Raw genomic sequence first — 19,990 nt, forward strand, 5'->3', positions numbered from 1 at the left:
ATTTCTTTTGGCGAAGTAAAATAATAAAAATTCTTGAATCAGTGCTTGTCAGACAGTCATGTTGTATTTCGGTCCAAATGTGGTATAGATCTTTTGTCTTAGATCTTGCTATACTCAAAATAATTTAAGTAATTACGGTTGTACCTTAAAAAAAGGAAAGAACCTGCGGTTTTATAGCTTGTTACTGGAGATGAATGTCAGAAGCACTTTATAGTCCACATACGTATGATGTAAAGTTGCTGAACAAAGTATTTAAATGCAGTAGGTAAAAACAACCATTAATCCAGAATTTAAATACAGTGGCCAATTTACATACAGTAAATTTCTCCAACAGCCATGAGGTAAAAGTAGACGATACGTTGAGATTTTCTCATTGAAGGATGCATATGAGCCAGGAAGTCGGGAGAATTGCCCTCATTTATACATGTTGTGCTATAGGACCTTTTACATCTCTGAAGGGGGGGGACAGATGGGATTTCACTTTAACGTGTTACTTGAAAGGTAACTCGAATAGTAACAATCTCTCAACTACATTGAATGTAAGCCTGGATTATATGCTTAAATATTGTAGTAGAGATTTAACCCAGGACCTCAAATGAGAGTATTGCAACTGAAATAGCTGAAATGAATTTGCCATGCAGGCCAAAATTGTAAAACCAACCTTCTCCAGAGTCTTAAACCATTTATATTTGTTTATTCCTTATTGTCAAGACTCTGCCAATGAAACCAGACTTTCTGAAAAACTGTTTTACTGAAATATGCAACTAATTTCCTCAACATAACTATAAATAGTTTGGGAAATGGAGAAAGTATATTCATTCTTTGCGTTGTGCTTGAGGTTTGTGGTTAGGGAACATCTGTTTTGGTGTACCCACTCAGCACTTTGCCTTATCATTTTATAAGGAGCAACTTGTGCTTAATATTTGGTTAATTTAAAGTATTAGAAGAAGTCATAAATGATAGTTATGAATTATTTAAAAATTAAAGTGTTAAATTAAAATCTTGTTTTTCCACAATTTTTCAGTGTCCTTTCTTGGAGTCATGTGCAAGTGTGCATTACAGGATGAGAATTTGAAAGAAACCTTAGGTGAATGCCCACTACCTGCTGTTAAAGTTTCGTTAGATTGGCTGAAGCTCAGACCCAATGTCTTTCAGGAGAGTCCATTAGAAGAAAGGCAGTAGTAAGTATTTAATTTTTAGAGTAAGTCAAGCTTAATCTATTCAATTATAAATGAGAGTTGGGTAGCTCAGTTGACGGGACAGCTGGTTTGTGATGCACAGTGACACAGATGGAGTGGATTCAGTTCCCATACTGGCTGAGGTAATCTTGCTTAAGATGTGATGGTTAAACTCACCATCAGTTCTTAGAATCATGGAATCCTTCCAGTATGGAAGCAGGCCATTTGGCCAGTCGAGTCCTCTTCGACCCTTCGAACCTGCAAACACAGGGAGAATGTGCAAATTCCATACACCTAGTTGCCTGAGGCTGGAATTGAACTCAAGTCCCAAGCGCTGTGAGGCAGCAGTGCGAACCGCTGAGCCACCATGCCACCGTGTTAGGTTCTTTTCCTGAGGTTTCACACACGAGATGCAGTTTGCACACACCAACTTCTGCAAACAGTTAAAACTTATTAAAGCTTATACAAGCTAGGTGACTCATTTGATCCTCTTCGCAGGCATGCGAATTCAAGTCAGAGGTCCCGAACAAAAAAATACATTCTCCTTATAGCATTTACAAGTAAAGCAAAGGTAATTGATACTGAGTTACCCTTCAGTTATTTCACTTCTCGAACTTGAGTAGCAACTTAAGCTACTCTGTTTAGGCTGAAGTGAGTTTGAAGCCCTATTCTCAGTAGGCACAGCACAAAGCTTTTCATGGTTCTGTGTAAACTAGTACAATGCACATTTTTTGAATGTTGTTAAGTTGTAAGCTCTGAACATTTGTCATAAAATAAAAGCTTGCACAAGTACAATCTGGAAGTAGACTTTTAAAGATGCGTATACTTTTTGAGGTACCTGTACTTTTAATTTTTTCTTTGTTCTTGGAATATGAATGACATTGAGAGGACTAAATTAATGGTCATTCATATTGATCTGACAGTTGGGTAGTGTGTTATGTTTTCACTATTGGTGCTGTAGTTATGTAATCTAGTCGAAGTTCTCATTTCTAAAAGACATTTTTGATCCAGTTTATCTTCCACACAACAGCTTTTGTGGTATGTAAATATGCAAGTTCATGAGTCACAGTTTGCCATTGTGTGATTTGAGAAGGATAAGGATCCAGTACCATAACAGTTATATTATTGTGTCCTTATTTGGTCTGTGGCACATTTACTTTGGCAATGAAAAGATAAGGAATAACGGGACTCAAAATGTTGGAGAAAGGAGATAACAGGACCCAATAGTTACTATACCATTGGACTAAATATTGATCTGAAAGTGAGTCATAGAGTTATAGAGATGTACAGCATGGAAACAGACCCTTCAGTCCAACCCGTCCATGCCGACCAGATATCCCAACCCAATCTAGTCCCACCTGCCAGCACCCGGCCCATATCCCTCCAAACCCTTCCTATTCATATACCCATCCAAATGCCTCTTAAATATTGCAATTGTACCAGCCTCCACCATATCCTCTGGCAACTCATTCCATACACGTACCATCCTCTGTGTGAAAATGTTGCCCCTTAGGTCTCTCTTGTATCTTTCCCCTCTCACCCTAAACCTATGCCTTCTAGTTCTGTACTCCCTGACCCCAGGGAAAAGACTTTGCCTATTTATCCTATCCATGCCCCTCATAATTTTGTAAACCTTTATAAAGTCACCCCTCAGCCTCCGACGCCCCAGGGAAAATAGCCCCCAGCCCGTTCAGCCTCTCCCTGTAGTTCAGATTCTCCAACCCTGGCAACATCCTTGTAAATCTTTTCTGAACTCTTTCAAGTTTCACACCTTGTAAGAATTCTAGTGCAGTAACAGTGAGGTACTTCTGTCTTCATGTAGACTTGGCAAACTGCATTGAGAAAGGTCATCTGAAGGATGAGTTCTGAGAAAGTTGTCATTGTATTTTCTTGGAACAATTGACCAGAAATTCCTGTGGCCAGATAGTTGATGCAAAAGCATAGACTGGAGTTGCATATTGGGCATACAGAAATTCCAACTTAGCGCTCAGCAGAGGAATTGCCCAGGAAATTTTAAAATTCCAATTAGCAATTTTCCTGTGACTGGAATGATCCATAAAAGCACAGCAAAGTCAGTTTGAAGGATTCTGATTCACTTAAGTCTCTAACCTTTCCCTGAGTAACCACTAAGTTCAAAAACATGCTCTGCTTCCTGGGTAACTATTAAATTAAACCATCCACTGAACCAACCATTTATATACACATAGCCTGGACCTAACATTTCCTTCCCTTCATACTAAATTGCTGGATTGAGCTCAACATGCTACCTTACGCAATATATCCTTGCCACCCTGGTGTCCTACCCCTTGCTGGCTCCATGTCCTACCTCCTTGCCCCTGAATAAGATTTTTAAACCTTGATTGGAATTTCTGGACAATTATTTCACAAAACCAGCCAATGATTTTTCGATGATGTGGAGATGCTGGTGTTGGACTGGAGTGGGCAAAGTCAGAAGTCACATGATACCAGTTTATAGTCCAACAGGTTTATTTGAAATCTCAAGGTTTTGGAGTGCTGCTCCTTTATCAGGTAAAGTGTGACTTCTGACAAGGTTTTCTTCAGTCTCGTTTTGTGTTGCCACATCTCACTATGTAACATGCTGGAAATCAGTCTTCACTATTTGAGTTGTCATAAAAGTTACTCATTTTAGCAAAGTATGCAAGTCCCTTCTTTACCTATCTGATAGACCCAGGCCAACAGAAAACATGGACCAGGTTTCTCTACTAACAAGAACCGCTATTTATTATAAGTAAATAGGCTCCAAGTACAGGGCAACAGCTATGAACTGTTGACCCACAAACTAGTAGGTATAGCTCTAACCACCTGCTAAAATCTCTTCTGTCTCTCCTCTCTCTTTCTCTCCCCCTCTCTCTCTCTCTGTCTCTCTCTCTCTCTCTCTCTCTCTCGCACTCACACACACAAAGCAAAATTGGTATTATGGGTGGAGTGGAAAAAAAGAATTGGGGAAGAATCAATCACACTAGTTTGTGGGGTTCACCGAGATGAATTTTTTTGCTTGCCCGGATTTTCTGATCTTCCGGATCATAGATTACCCATATAGTCTCTTAGTTATTGGTTAAAGTCCAGAATGTACAGCAGCTGGTCAGAGAAAATAAACTTGCTTTCTTTAGGCTTTAGGTATTTTACTGGAGAAGAAGACATTTCATCTGCCCTTGAGGTGACCTGCAGCAGTCCGAATGCTTCTGCCAGTATCGCTTATATCCAGAAGCTGTTCAGCAATCAGATAGTTGACAGACAGATAGATAACCATTGGCATTCACAACTGGTTACAACTCCATAAGCCAATCAGCAACCAGTTGTTGAGTAAATCTCACCTTTTTACACGTCTTCTCATGCCAACCCATTGTCAGCTCCCTGCTTTAAAGCAACAGTGTAAACACAATTTATGATTAGTTCGGTAATTTGCTTTTAAAAAGTGCATCAATTCCTTCTACAATCCTTGGTTTTAAAACAGCCCTTTTCCCATTTGAGTCTGCAATCAAAAATGTAGAAAAATGAAAAGATGTGTTTTTTTTTCTAAGTAATGAAACAGGACTTATAGTAATGCTAGTAAATGATCTTATAGGGTGGTGTAATCATTATATATCAAAATCTCAAGTTAATTTTGAGAGTGACATTGTTTCAACAATGCCTTGAATTTAAAACCAATTATGCATGTGCAAGCATAGATTAGCTAAGGTTGATTGGGGAAAAAACATTAAAAGATGTGGAGTTAGGATAATATCCAATATTCCTGATGATCATTGGAATGTTAAACCAGGAGTAAAGCATATACAGATGCTGCAAATGGATATGGGCAGACTGAGTACACAAGGAATGGGGAAGGAGTAATGTTGCATGTCAAGCCTGCCCCACCATTTAGCAAGATCGTGGCCAATCTGCCCTAGGCCATGACTCATTTTTCATATCAGCTCAGCATAGCTGTCAATTCCCTCAAAGTCTAGCTGTTTAAATACAGTCGAGCCAGTGCAGCTCTGTTAGAGAATTTCAAACATTCGCCACCCTTGGCGAAGAAATTCCTTTGCATCCTAATATTAAATGAGCATCTCCTTATTCTGTAGTTGGTTCCCTTAGTTTCAGATTTCTGTACGTGGAAATACTGTCTCAACATCTGCCCTTTCAAGCCCCCTTAGATTCTTGTGTGTTTCAATAAAAGCATCCGTTATTCTTGTAAACTCCCTTGAATAAGGGTGTAATCTGTTTAGCCGTTGTTAAGTCAACTCCTTCATCCAGGTATCAGACTAATGAAGCGCTTTTGAACAGCCTCAAACTAGTGGATTGATTTTCTTTTTTAAAATATGGCAAAAGAACTGAACACCGTGTTATAGGTGTGCTCTTGCCATCACTGTATCATTATAACGAGCCTTCCTCGTTCGTAAACTCCAACCCCCTGATAATAAAGACCAAATTTTGTTTGCCGCCTTAATTACATGCAGTACTTTGCATGATGGATTTTTGTGTTTCATGCACTATACTGCACTTTTTTGGAGTGTGTCTCTATTTAAATAATCTGCCCTTTGGTTCTTCCTACCTCTCCTACATGAAATTCCATCTGCCATGCAATAAGCATTCCCTTGCGGGTTCTTTGCCCTCATTACGACATCCCCTCCCACCAATTTTTAATATTGTCAGCAAATTTGTATTCCATTACACTATGTTCCCTCCTCTAAATCCTTCATAGATAGTAAATAATTAAGACCCTAGGACTGATCCTTGAGACACTATCACATCTTCCTAAGTGAGTGGGCAATAAAATGACAGATTGAGAATAACGTGGAAAATATAAGGTCATTTCACTTTATTAGGATAATTAGAAAGATATACTATTTTGAAATGCAGTGGACTGGAGAATAAAGTGGCATAAAGGAATGTGGGATCCTTGTACACACATCACAAAATGAACATGCAAATACAACAAACAGTTAGGGGAAAAAATATATGTTGGTCTTTATTGCAAAGATCTGAAGTATGAAAGTAAGAAAGATTTGCTGCAATTACACAGAATTTGCTGAATCTGCAGCTGGAGTGCTTTATCAGATTTGGTCCTCTTATCTAAAGAAGAATGCACTTGCTTTGAAAGTATTGCAGCAAAAGTTCAGTAGTTTGATTCCTGGCTTGTGTGTGTATTGTCCTGTGCTGAGAGGTTGAATAGATTTGGCATGTACTTCCTCATGCTTAGGGGAGTGATTAGAATATAATGAAAGCTTTTAGGATTCTGAGTGGTGGATTCAGAAATAGAAAGTGAAGTTGTTTCCCTATAAATAATTCTGTGTTTTATAAGAAGAGATTAATCATTTAAAATTGAGACAGGGAATTCCTTCACTTGGAGAGTTCTAAATGTTTGGAATTTTATGTACAAGGGAGCTACACAGTTCACTCATTATGTATGTTCAAAGTCTAACTACCTCCTCTTCAGTAAGTTGAGATGAGCCAATTATTGAATTTCAGAAGAACTGAGGAATAAATCATAAAATTGAGGTAACATATCAGCGATTAGTGGAAAGCATGGCAGGATTAAGATGGCACATGGCATGTTCTTGCTCCTAGCTGTGTACATTCTTAAACTGGGTGGTAAAAACATCCAGCATTGGTATGGTGCCAGTTAATGTCATGACTATTTCTTGCCTTACTCCATTCATAAGACTTTTACCATGGTCAAACACACACTTGCCAATCTGGACCACAGTTGGATGTGCAGCACTGATAATTCCATTATTTTGTATCATTAAAGATTTGTTTCTTTTTTTCCTTTCAGCATTTGGCCCTGGATTGTATCATTGCTGAACAGCTTTCATCCACAGGAAGACGATCTTTCTGGCTTTAATGGTATGGGTGTTTGATGCTTAATTAATCAATTAATTCTAAACATGAGTGGAAAAAGAGTGTACTATATAGAGCATGAGGAACTTTTATTGAAGGATCAGGTATTTTTAATTTGGTAAGTCTTCCATAGTCATGAAAGCAGGTATCGAATGTGTTTTAGTGATTCAGGGTTGGGCTGAGCACACTGAGGAATCCTTATGACAACATTATTCTTCTTCATTCTTACAAACATAAGTGGTGTGATTACCTTTTAAAGTATTACCCTTTATTCCATTGTAGGTTATTTTTTTCTTTGGCAAAGTTTTGAGCGAGATGATTGCTCAACAATGTTGCTCATGATTTCACTGGTCAGAGATGCTGTGGAGCTCCTGAACAGGTTTCTTTCCAGATTTGCAGATTATTGTCCCTGCAACTTCATGACTCTGGACCTATTTTTAAAATATAATTAGTTTGAAGTAATGCAGAGAGGCACACTCTATCTTCATCCTCTCACCAAAATATAGGGAGAGGTTCTGAAGAAATAAAGATCCCAACTGAAATAACTTTTGGAGGGAATTTGCTTACGTTTTCCCTTGAGTGCATACAAAACTAAAGAGGTTTATCCATAAGCATGCTGGAGCAATTTTTGATATTCTAAGCATGTGAATGTTCTAGAACTGATAAATCCAAACAGAATGGTCTTTACCAAGATCTGTTGTAGGAGCACACTTGTGCGGTTGATTTTGGCAGCATTCTTTTGTGCGTTTCTGAGAAGAATAGCACAGCAAGAGATTAAGTAGAATTTTGGCATTGTTATCTATTCTATCTTTAAACATAATTCCGTGAATGAACTACATCAAGCTACTTTTATGAAATTCTCAATGATTTACAGTTAATTTTTAAAATCAGAATGAAGAAAATATGTGTTCAAATGCCGAAAACAAAAATCGAATAATCAATTTGTGTAAATGTTTGCTTAATTATTTCTCATTTCTTTCTCCCACTCTGGTCCCTTTCCAGCTACTCCTCTTCCTGAAGAATTTGAATTACAAGGATTCCTTGCACTCAGACCTTCTCTAAGGTAAAAAAATCACTTTTTTTTAATGCATATAGTTGCATTGGTCATTTGAAAAGAAGCCTACTTTGTCGTGACTAGCTTCATAAGAATGTATTGGAAAGGATAAGAAAAACATCTTTGGGTCTATCAAGGCTGTCCCCCCTCATATGCCAACTTGGACAGCCTAAAATCAAAAGCATTTTCATACCATAAATGTAATTCCTCTGATTCTGAGCTAACCCTAATCATTTAACTTTTACAGTGCAGAAAGAGGCCATTCTGGCCAATACATCTGTGCTGGCTTTCTCCAAGTGAGATCACAATTATATTTCCGTGCCTTTTCTCTCTATCATTTTAAGTTTATCAAGTATTTATCCACTTTTCCTTTTAGTGGCTATGCCAATAAAGGCAGAAAATGTTTGAAATGCTCAACAATCGTGGCAGCATCTGAGAAAAAGAAACAGAGTTAATACTTAACACCAATTCAAACAAGTTCTGATGAAAGACTGCATCTCTGAAATGTTAACTTTTTCTTAACAAATACTGCCAGATCTGATGAGTATTTCCAAGATTTTCTGTTATTTCAGCTTTCCAGCATCCACCATAATTTGCTTCTGTAAAGATTCTGCTCCCAATGCATTTTCTGACAAATTCTAACATTTTTTGCATTGGTAAAAGAAAGTTATTCTGACCTCTATGCAATGGATTCACTGGCCATTGGAAGTACTTTTTCAGTGTACCTTGGAAATCTGAATTCCCCTAACTAAATTTACAGCTTTATCCATTAGTAAAAATTTTAATTTTTAAGGAATCAATGATAGAAGTTGGTCACAAAGTTATCAACTTTGTCATATGCATATAAAATTGCTTAATAAAACATAGTTCAAATTGTGAGTTCAAAGTGTTTGATTGGTGGAACAGTATTTGATGCAGGAAGTTGAATTAATAAATGAATTACACAGAAAATATTTTACACCTGAGATCTTCTGGTTTAACCACTAAATCCAGAAAAAGCCATACTGACTTATTTCTGACTGTATGACCTCTATCTTAAGTGCCCACCTCTACCTCTGTAGCATTATTCACCTTTGTCTGTATACTTATCCACCTGCCATAGACATTGCTTTCATGGTTCATATCCATTCTGCACCCCCAATAAATTTAAGAATTCCTAACAACATGGTTAAATCTGTTGAAGCTCCTCCAGTGATACATTCTCACTTCACTGGCTCTGATCCTCAAATTCTCGTTATTTGTCATCCTGTGTTTACGCTGTTGATAGCTAGCTAATATATTGTCTATCAAGTTGATAGATGTTTTAGATACTTAAATGTTAGTCCTAATTCCCTGCTTAAACTTTGTATCTGTTTCTGTTTTAAGAACTTCTTTAAAACCAATTTCTTGACCATGTTTTTAATAGCCAGTTTTTGATGCTTGGCTTCTTTATTTACCCGCTGGTTCACTCAAGACTTGTATATCTTTCTACGTAAAAGGAATTGTATAAATGCAAGTTGTTGTCATGTCCTGTTTTCATAGGTTTTGAAACCATAATGGCTGGCTCTTTGTAATCACGAGTTGCCCCCACTTGAAAGAATGCTTTAACAAAGTCTAAATCTTATCTGTGAAATCACTTTCTTCAATCATTTCTCTTCTAAAAATGTTATTGATAATTGTAAACACCTACAGCAGCTTGTTTGGTTTAAAGAATCCACTATTGAAAGGGTCCTCTGACTTAATAGTGGCAAGAGAGATTTGGAATGTTAGCAGATTTGGTTATGAACCTTGACAAGTGGACAAGAAAACAGAAGCATCTTTATATTAATTGGTATTATGGAGTCTACCCGGTTACATTAAAAATTTCATCTCTTGGCACAATTAGTCTATGGAAGGTAATAGTCCAGCCAGGAAAGGATTCACTTTGATTTTGATATCTGACTAACAGCTTGAAAGTAACTAGTCGTCCTTAACAAACGAGAATACTACAGCAGTGTTTTCATGCAACTTTTTTTTTTGACCGTGCTAAACCAGTTGTTTTCACTCCTTAATTACTAAATTACTGGGAAGAAAACTCAACGTTGGCAATTTTGAAACTAGTTCATACACTACATAGAGCGAAGCAGTGTGTTTGCTTTCCATCTTGTTCCTGTCGGTTTTAGGATTCGTTTAAACGACGAAACTAGTGTTTAAATAAAAAGAGCAACTTGCTGCACTACACTTTTGTAGTTTGTAGTTGAGCTGTTTTTACATGATCATTAATTTCAGAAAAGTACTTTTGATAATTTATTGCCAATAAATGAGGGTTCAGAAGAAGCAAAGCTACACTCATAAACTTGTGTGCAATACTAGAAATGCCAAGAGATACGTTGCCATCTGATTCAACTTTCTGACAGCATCCTCAACTTAACTCTGTGTACAGGAAAATAGTTGTCATTTTGACAACTTCAAGCAAATTTTGTTTGACAGACTATTGAAAGTAATAGGTAAATTGAATTTTATGATCATGAATAGCTTGATTTCATTTGCTTGCTCTTACTTCCTATCCCCTGTTACTCTACCAAAAATTTATTTCTCATTCTCAAATATTGATTGACTCTGTAACCAGTTCTTTTGACATTATTTACATGACATTTCCACATTCCACTATTCTTTTGTGCAGTAAAGTGTTTCCTCATTTCACTCCAGTGTAACCATGTTCTAATTGCTCATTCATTTGATCTGTTTATGTCCTTGCATATGGGAGCAGCAGGTTACACAACTTAGTTTATTCTAACCTGTATGTAGAATTCTAATTCTCAGACAAGTCATTGATGTAAATGCTACAGATCCTTAAGAAATATCACTGATCACATCCTACTGATTTAAAAATGCATTCACGTCTCTACTAGATCACTGACCTCAACTAATTCTCATTCTCTTTCCTCAGGTCACCTTTGTTTCCATGGTGTCTCATTATTTTGATGATATGAATTAGATTTTATGAAATGCCTTCCCCTCTCTCTCCTGTCTTAAACAATGGAGTAGCATTTAGAATTTTTATGCCTGAATCTAGAGACCCTCAAGAATTATTCCAAAACCAGTCCTGACTCCAAAGTGCTTTGGAAAATTATTGCAAACTCAGCTTTTGTTTCTCCATATTTTTCAAATATTTGGAGCTCAAGCCTAGCCAATCTCTAAAAATTTTCAACTTACTTGTGTTAATTTCTCCATTAAATTTTAAGCATATTAAATGCAGTAGATTCCTCCTCGCCGCTTATTTTGCAGTATCTTGTGTCTGTGGTATTTTGACTTCCCCTACTGTGAAGACCGATACAAAATCCTTCTAACAAATCTGCAATTTCTTTGTTGTCCATTATAGTCCATTTACATTTTCTTTTCATGCACCCCTAACTACTGTTACTTAATATGCCGATAAAACCTTTTACTGTTAACTTTTAAATCACTTACAAGTTTAAATTTGTATCTCAATTCTTTTAATAATGGTCCCATTTGTTGGATTTCACTTTTTATATTCGCATGAACACTTGCTTCCAGCTTGTTTATTATGGTTGATTAAATACACAAGAGAGACCTTTGCTGCTAAGACCTCTTTTGGATAGTGTTGCACTACATTGTTGAACACCTCTCATTGTTTGTAGGTTTACCTATTAACAGCTGAGCCCAATTTATTTTGGTAATTTCATTTCCTTTAGTTCTGTGATTGACTTTAATTTTAAGCCTTCGTTCATGGCTTGTCTTTGTTTCTCAAACCCTAATATCAAATTCAACCATCTTATCACTATTTGTAAGACATTCGCTTACAGATTATTAACTAGTTCTGTCAATTAAGTATAATTTAATCTAGTATACCTTTCTCAATTGTTGGTTTGAAACACTTTGGTGTTACAATTTGAGCTATTTTGCTTTACCCGGTCATGGGGAAAATTGAAACTTCCCATTATAACAATGTAATTTGCCTGTCTGATCTTTTACTGTTCCCCCACTCCACTGTTGGTGTCTGCAGGTGTGGGTACACAACTCTCATGAGTTCTGCATCCTTTATTGTTTATTCCTCTGATCTCCCCTACTAATCATGCATGTTGATATTTCTTTCCACTTGTTATGATAGTTTGGTTTTTATCAGTATTTCTATTGCACTACTTCCACCAATTTTCTTGCCCTTTGAGAAGATGCCATATTTGGTTGCTAGTTATGTCCAACCTACTCCTGTGCTTTTAATGCAGGGTTGCCCTGCCTTTTCATGTAATGAGTCCCATTTAAATTTTCTCACTCAAGGGTTAAAGAAGGCATTTGGTATGCTTTCCTTTATTGATCAGAGAATTGAGTACAGGAGTTGGGAGGTCGTGTTGCAGCTATACAGGACATTGGTTTGGCCACTTTAGGAATATTGTGTGCACTTCTGGTTTCCTTCCTATCGTAAAGATGTTGTGAAACTTGAAAGGGTTCAGAAAAGATTTACAAAGATGTTGCCAAGGTTGGAGGATTTCAGCTGTAGGGAGAGGCTGTGAATAGGCTGGGGCTGTTTTCCCTGGAGCATCAAAGGCTATGGGGTGACCTCACAATCATGAGGGACATGGATAGACATGGCCTTTTCTCTGTTGGGGGAGTCCTGAACTAGAGGGCATAGGTTTAGGGTGAGAGGGGAAAAATATAAAAGAGACCTAAGGGGCAACTTTTTCATGCAGAGGGTGGTAAATGTATGGAATGAGCTGCCAAAGGAAGTGGTGCTAGTACAGTTGCAACATTTAAAAGGCATCTGGTTGGGAATATGAATAGGAGGGATATCGGCTGGGTGCTGGCGGGTGGGACTAGATTGGGTTGGGATATCTGAACAGTATGGACGAGTTGGACCGAAAGGTCTGTTTTCGTGCTGTTACATCTCTATGACTGTATGACCCTAAATGAGTTTTGACACAGCACTAAATGTGAATTTCAAAATAAAAGCTTTTTTTCATCTCTTTCGAAGCAATCAATTGATAATGTATAAAATAGAAATTCGTTAAGATGATCGTTAAAATTTGCTAAGTAACTAACAAAACCCTTTTTTTTGCTTAAGAAACAAAGCTAGAGAGAGAGAGGCGGATTAGATCCCATGTTCTGATCATCAGAAGAGAAATTCGGAGCCACGTTAATAATGAATTGAGCGAATGCTGGCCTAGCTTTAGCCTCTACTTTCTTACGTTGTGAACTGGCATCAGCAGAATTCATGCAAGAGTGTAGAACAGGCCTTTCTGCCTGTATTCCCTCTTCAGTCTGGTTTTCATGGGAGGAAGAATATGCGTGGATATCTGGCTCACTCTCAGATTCAGGATTAACACTCATTCTGCTATCAAAAACAATTTCTCTTTTCTCTTACGAGCACTCACGTATAACTCTAACTCTTAGCTCCTGTTCTTTCAGGCTCCCCTCTGTCTGTCTTTCTCTTGCTTGCTTGCCTGGTCTCTTGGCTTGCCTCCTATTAGTCCAGTTTACTTGCCCGTTACCCATCAGATTGCATGCGTGATCTGGATTTGAGCTTCTAATTTCTTTCTCTTATACTATCAGCTTTTGTGTCCAGAGCTTTTATTTGAGGTACTTCCTATGTTACCAGGATTGTATTTTGTATGTTTTGATGTGTAATAGATTTTAGTCTGTTGCCAATTAGCATGCGGGTTGGGTTTTAATCTAGAGATTACCACCCTAAAAGTCTTGCTATTCATTTCAATGTTAAGCTATTACATCAGAGATATACTCTGCAGAGCTTCCCCTTTGTTCTAATGTATTTGATTCCTACATGGGCTGTAGTAACTGATTCACTTCCCTCCCTTTCTGTGTATTTGAACAGTCAGCTTTGGACATCTCTTGCCCTCCTAAGCTCTGTTACGACTGCTCAGGACTACATGGTGTTACTTCTGTCCTCTTATAAATTCACAATAACTGGAATCTTATTTTCCCATAACAACGAAGTACTTGGATTGCTAGAATTCTAAAATATAAGCAGAAGCTACCAGAAATATTCATCAGGTCTGGCACAATCTGTTAGGAGAAAGTGAGGACTGCAGATGCTGGAGATCAGAGCTGAAAAATGTGTTGCTGGAAAATCTGTGGTGAGGAAGAAAAACATTCGAATTTTTGGTCAATGAGACTTCACTCTCCACAGATGCTATGAGACCCACTGAGTATTTACATCAATATTTGTTCTGCCTCTGTTCTGCTTTGTTTCTGCCACCCTTGCCTCTTTTGAACTACCTGTAGTCCTTTATTGCTTAATGTCTTCATTACTGTTCAGCCTGTCCTTGTTCCACTGCCCTTCATTATCCTTACAGGTAACATTTACATCATGCACATTAGGCAAGACCATTTTCTGTGGTTACTCCTTTCATTTGTCTTGTTACACTCAGTTACACATGCCTCTCCCTATCTCCTTGTACTTAATCTTTTTGGCTGCTTAACTCAACTACATTTTTCTGACATCAGTGGATGAGTGGCAAAGAGTTCTTTAAAACACACTATTTAAGAAAGAAAAGGGGGAGAGAAATAGAATCCCAAAGCAATTGACATGCATCTTTAGTATTTTATATGACTTCTGAGATTTTGCCAAATTTCTCCATTTGCTGTGGTTATTTCATTATTTGTATTCTGGAAGGTTTTTTAACTTCTATGGTATTTGCTCTATGTCATCAGTCTTTTCAAGATGTTCTAAATATTAATATATTTCATTCTTCTAAAGAAATCTGGATTTTTCAAGTGGGCACCAAGGAATAGTGGTAGACAAGGAAGGGCAGCAACTAAGGACACGTCATCAGCGATTGCTTGCTTTGGGAAAGTGGATAGCAGAAAATCATTCCAGGTATACTTAAACTGAATCAAAAGTTTAAATTCTACTGTATAAACAGAATCCTCTGCTTAGATTGGCTGACAGTGGCTGTAACCATGAAAGAAGATTTGAAATTATTGTATTTCAACTTTGTTTTGCTTCAGAATTACTCAAAATAAAGTAGTGACTGCTGCTGTGCCTCAGCGAGTTTATCCAATCTCTGAAACTTATAGATCAGCAAGGTTCTTAGCATTGCATTATCTGATCTCCCTGAATTCTCTCCAATTGCCTCTGGTTTGCTGAATCTAATCATTACCTGGCCTCCCCTAAAATTGCATGTCTCTGGACAGTGCCAAAGATAGCATTGGGTTTATCCCAGTTAGAAGTTCACAGGACCTGTATTCTGACATCAAACTGGTCCCACGTATTAAAGGTTGATGGAATCATACACCTGCAGTAGGGTAGAGGAGAAAGATTAGAAAGTCACACGAGCCAGGCCAAATATTAAAAGCGTGTACCGAAATTACAATTTCAGATTTGTGAAAGTGAGAGATTCTTGGACATGACATTTTAAACAAATTAAAACTAGATGCCTTAACTTGTTGATTAATGTTTTGTAACTGGGGAACCGATTTTTATTTTCCCCATCATTGTTGTAATAAACGACCTGAAGTCAAACTGCACCATACAAGTTTGAAATTGAGAATCTAATTAATTTGCTTAAATTTTGCATTCAGTGCAGTATTGCTTGTCATTCCTTTAGGAAGAGTGCATATATTTATTTGTGGGACGATAGTGAAGTTGTAAGGTCATTGAACTAGTAATCCAAAGGCTTAGGCTAATGCATTGTGGACTCAAATCCTTTGATGGCAACTGGTGGGATTTAAATTTCATTTAGTAAATTTGGAATTGAAAGCTAGTCTTAATTAAATCCAGGACCAGAAAAATAGTGAAATTATTGTCAAGGTAACTGTACTTTTTAGGGAAGGAAATATACCATCCTTATATTTTTTGGCCTATACATGACTTCAGACTAAAGCTAAAATGAATCTTAACTGTCCTCTGAAATTATTTAGCAAGCCACTTGACTGCAGGGCAGTTAAGAATGGGCAAAAAATGCTGGTCTTGCCAATGATTTCCATGATCCATGAAAAGTAAGGAAAAATATTACCATATGGGCTCTTTTTTTCCATCAGTGGTTAGCACTGCTGCCTCACAGCGCCAGGGACCTGGGTTCAATTCCCGCCTCAGGCAACTGACTGTGTGGAGTTTGCACGTTCTCCCCGTGTCTGCGTGGGTTTCCTCCGGGTGCTCCGGTTTCCTCCCACAGTCCAAAGATGTGCGGGTTAGGTGAATTGGCCATGCTAAATTGCCCGTAGTGTTAGGTAAGGGGTATATGTAGGGGTATGGGTGGGTTGCGCTTCGGCGGGTCGGTGTGGACTTGTTGGGCCGAAGGGCCTGTTTCCACACTGTAAGTAATCTAATCTAATCTAAAAGATTTTCTGTCTTTTAAATGAGTGAAATGACCTCCCTTCTTGATCATCCAAGCCAGACTTCTTAGGTGAAGAGAATACAGGAACAAGTTGGCATTAAATCTGCATCTAATCCTCAGCAAAGAAGTCCAATGTAGGAGGCACATAATTAGAAGAAACTAAGCTACCAGAAATATTTGATTAGTTTTCACAAATTGTTTAAATCTCGTTGTCCTTTGACATCGAGGCACTCTTGCTTTTACTTAAAGCAGTCTGTGGGGTGCTGTTGCATTGTTGCAATATAACTATATCTCTGGTTGAACATGTCTTTCATCAAATCTCCAGTAGTTTGAAGGGAATTTTACAGACGACATAAAAGAAAATTATAGGCTGTTGTTCAACATGGAAATAGAGGTAGACCATTCAGCCCTCAGGCATGTTTGTCCATATAGTCAGAAAATGGCTAACCTCTTTCTTAACTGTCTAGAAATTAAATGTTGTTGTCCAAGAAATCACTTTGAATTTGAAATTGACCTATCCTCATGGAAAGAAGATTCCAGATTTTCACTACACTTATTGTGGTCCTTGATATCCCATCTGATTGGTTCTAGCTCCAATTTTAATATTGGTTCAGATTTTCCAATGGCTACAGTTGTTTCTGCAACATGGATGAGAGTTGTGTACAGGGACCGTCTCAAATTGCAAAGTAACAAACTCCGAGGAATTGCCTGGGAAATTGAAGATTCTGCTCGGCAATTCCACTGCACCTGAAACCCTTCTCAATATAATTTTAAATCAGAATTTAGACGGTTCAGTAAAACATTATTCAGGAAGAGTTAGACGATTAAAAGCTAATAGAATTCCTTAGTAACTATGAAACTAACACTCCAGCTTACCGCACACACCCCCATGAATTACATCTCACTGACACCACTCTGCCCTGCCTTTCTGTAAGGAGAAAGTGAGGACTGCAGATGCTGCAGAAACACAGCAGATCAGGCAGCATCCAAGGAGCGGGAGAATCGATGTTTTGGGCATAAGTCCTTCTTCAGGAATGAGGAAGGTGTGCCAAGCAGGCTAAGATAAAAGGTAGGAAGGAGGGACTTGGGGGAGGAACGTTGGGAATGCAATAGGTAGAAGGAGGTTAAGGGGAGGGTGATAGGCCAGAGAGGGGGTGGTCCTCACCTACTACCCCATCAACCTCCAGATACATCGTATCATCCTTAGTCATTTCCGCCACCTCCAAACAGACCCCACCACCAAGAATATATTTTCCTCCCCTCCCCTATCAGCATTCCGGAAAGATCACTCCCTCCGCGACTCCCTCGTCAGGTCCACACACAACCCCCCCCCCCCCCCCCCCCACTAACCCAGCCTCCACTCCCAGCACCTTCCCCTGCAACCGCAAGAAATGCAAAACTTGCGCCCACACCTCTCCCCTCACTTCCCTCCAAGGCCTCAAGGGATCCTTCCATATCTGTCACAAATTCACCTGCACCTCCACACACGTCATTTACTGCATCCGATGTGGCCTCCTCCGCATTTGGGAGAAAGAGCGCCTACTTCCGGAACTTTTCAAAGAACACCTCTGGGACACCCGCACCAACCAACCCAACCGCCCCATGGCTGAACCCTTTAACTCCCCCTCCCACTCAGCCAAGGACATGCTGGTCCTTGGCCTCCTCCATCACGACGCCTGGAGGAAGAGGGCCTCATCTTCCGCCTAGGAACACTCCAACCACAAGGGATGAATGCAGATTTCTCCAGCTTCCTCATTTCCCCTCCCCCCACCTTATCTCAGTCCCAACCCTCAGACTCAGCACCGCCTTCTTGACCTGCAATCATCTTCCCGACCTCTCCGCCCCCACCCCCTCTCCGGCCTATCACCCTCACCTTAACCTCATTCCACCTATCGCATTCCCAACGCCTCTCCCCCAAGTCCCTCCTCCCTACCTTTTATCTTAGCCTGCTTAGCACACCTTCCTCATTCCTGAAGAAGGGCTTATGCCCGAAAAGTCGATTCTCCTGCTCCTTGGATGCTGCCTGACCTGTGCTTTTCTAGCAACACATTTTTCAGCTCTGCCTCTCCGTAACACTAGCATCCAAATCCTGCTGCTGTGGACCCATCATCCCTGCTCTATGTCCTCTTCCTCATCCCAACCTCTCAAGAACATTCATTTACCTGGCTGTATTGCCACCCTACCCACCTAGTTTCCTACCCTCTCATTGAGCTTACCTATTGCCTCTTTCACAGGAGTTTTTATTATGGCTGTCTGTGAAATAAGAAGAATGGTTTGTCTGCCTTTACTATTTTGCACTGCAAGAGGTCTGTCAGGTTTGATGTGCAGGTCTATGATTCTGAAGGAATTGTGATCAAACTTTTCTGTCAGAAATGTCAAACTCTCTCTTAATTCAATAAAAGAGCAGAGTGGCAATCTCTCTGTAATTGCCACTGCTTGGAAAATCCTGCCCAGAATGTACATTTGTTTTAGACTCTCGATCACAGGAAATAATTTCTCTTTATTTGTCGTATCAAAACGGAGCAGTAGAGATATACAGCATGGAAATAGATACTTCGGTCCAACCCGTCCATGCCAATCTTAAACACAATTAACTCGGTCTTTATTCTTCTACACTTGGGGGTGGAGGGAACCGGTGTATGGCATGTTGGTGAGAAAAAACTACTATGAACAAATTATCTTAACAATGTGTAACCCTTTTTGCATTCCTATAATATGTTCTGTGCAAGTATTTCTTCACAATGTATGTTACTTTCTCAGACTTATCCAGAGCAAAATTGAAGAAGGAAAACTACTGTTTGTAACTGACATCCCAGAACTGGTTAATGAGGATTCTTCTGAATTAAAAGATAGTCTGATCTTGCTGGAACCACCCTTTTCAGAACCTAGCAGCATTGAGATTGGTCAGGGTCTAAAATCCGTCTTGTCTTCAGGCAAGACTCAGAGTAACAGTTCAGAAAGTGGTGAAAAACTGGTTACCTTCAAGGAAAATATTAAACCACGAGAACAGAATCGGAATCACCATCCAAAAGAAGGCATGAAGGAAAGATGGGACTATAACAAAGGAAATGATATTGCAAACAAAATGGATGTAAAACGAGACAGCAATAAGAGAAAGACTGAACCAAAGAAAAACAACCAGGACAAGAATCTGGAACATGCACGGAAACAGAATGTGGCAGTGCAGGTAGGTAGTTACTTCTTGATTTTGGAATCTCTTGACTTTGTGATGAAAGCTGAATCTTCAGTTCACAAAGATTATTGTTAAATGTGCTTTGAAAATGTAAAAGCAGGACATGAGGTGTGAGATGAAAACCAAAACCAATCGGACATTAATCCACGAGAGCAATCTTTCTTACCGTGGCTGTTTTGAAAGAGAAACATCTAAGCATACTAGAAAGAGAAATATGCATTTTTGCAATGTAAATTACAAAGAATTATTTCTGAGGTATATGCATTGTTGTGTAGGAAAAATAGCTGCCAGTTGTGCACCGTGTAGATTCTGGAATGAGGAATGACTGGCCCAGAATATTGAAACTGGGATGTTTTGGGTTTACTTGAGCAGCTAAAACTTGATCTGTTGTTCAAAGGGTGGCATCTTGAGTTGTGAGATCTGCTTTAGTTCAACATGAAAGTGTTAAACTAGA

General features: G+C 38.8%; 1 protein-coding gene across 3 annotated transcripts in view; it reads left to right on the forward strand.

Moving 5' to 3' along the window:
- Positions 1–19,990, forward strand: part of smg7 (SMG7 nonsense mediated mRNA decay factor) — a 139,327-nt gene that overhangs the window by 80,999 nt on the left and 38,338 nt on the right. For all 3 annotated transcript variants that reach the window (XM_060830316.1, XM_060830314.1, XM_060830315.1), the window contains exons 10-14: positions 1,025–1,181; positions 6,955–7,025; positions 8,022–8,082; positions 14,765–14,884; positions 19,104–19,530. In XM_060830316.1, the coding sequence (XP_060686299.1) occupies positions 1,025–1,181; positions 6,955–7,025; positions 8,022–8,082; positions 14,765–14,884; positions 19,104–19,530 (836 nt within the window). The remainder of the gene's footprint in view (positions 1–1,024; positions 1,182–6,954; positions 7,026–8,021; positions 8,083–14,764; positions 14,885–19,103; positions 19,531–19,990) is intronic.

This window comes from Hemiscyllium ocellatum, chromosome 9 (genome assembly GCF_020745735.1).
Source record: "Hemiscyllium ocellatum isolate sHemOce1 chromosome 9, sHemOce1.pat.X.cur, whole genome shotgun sequence".
NCBI classification, from domain to species: Eukaryota; Metazoa; Chordata; class Chondrichthyes; order Orectolobiformes; family Hemiscylliidae; genus Hemiscyllium; species Hemiscyllium ocellatum.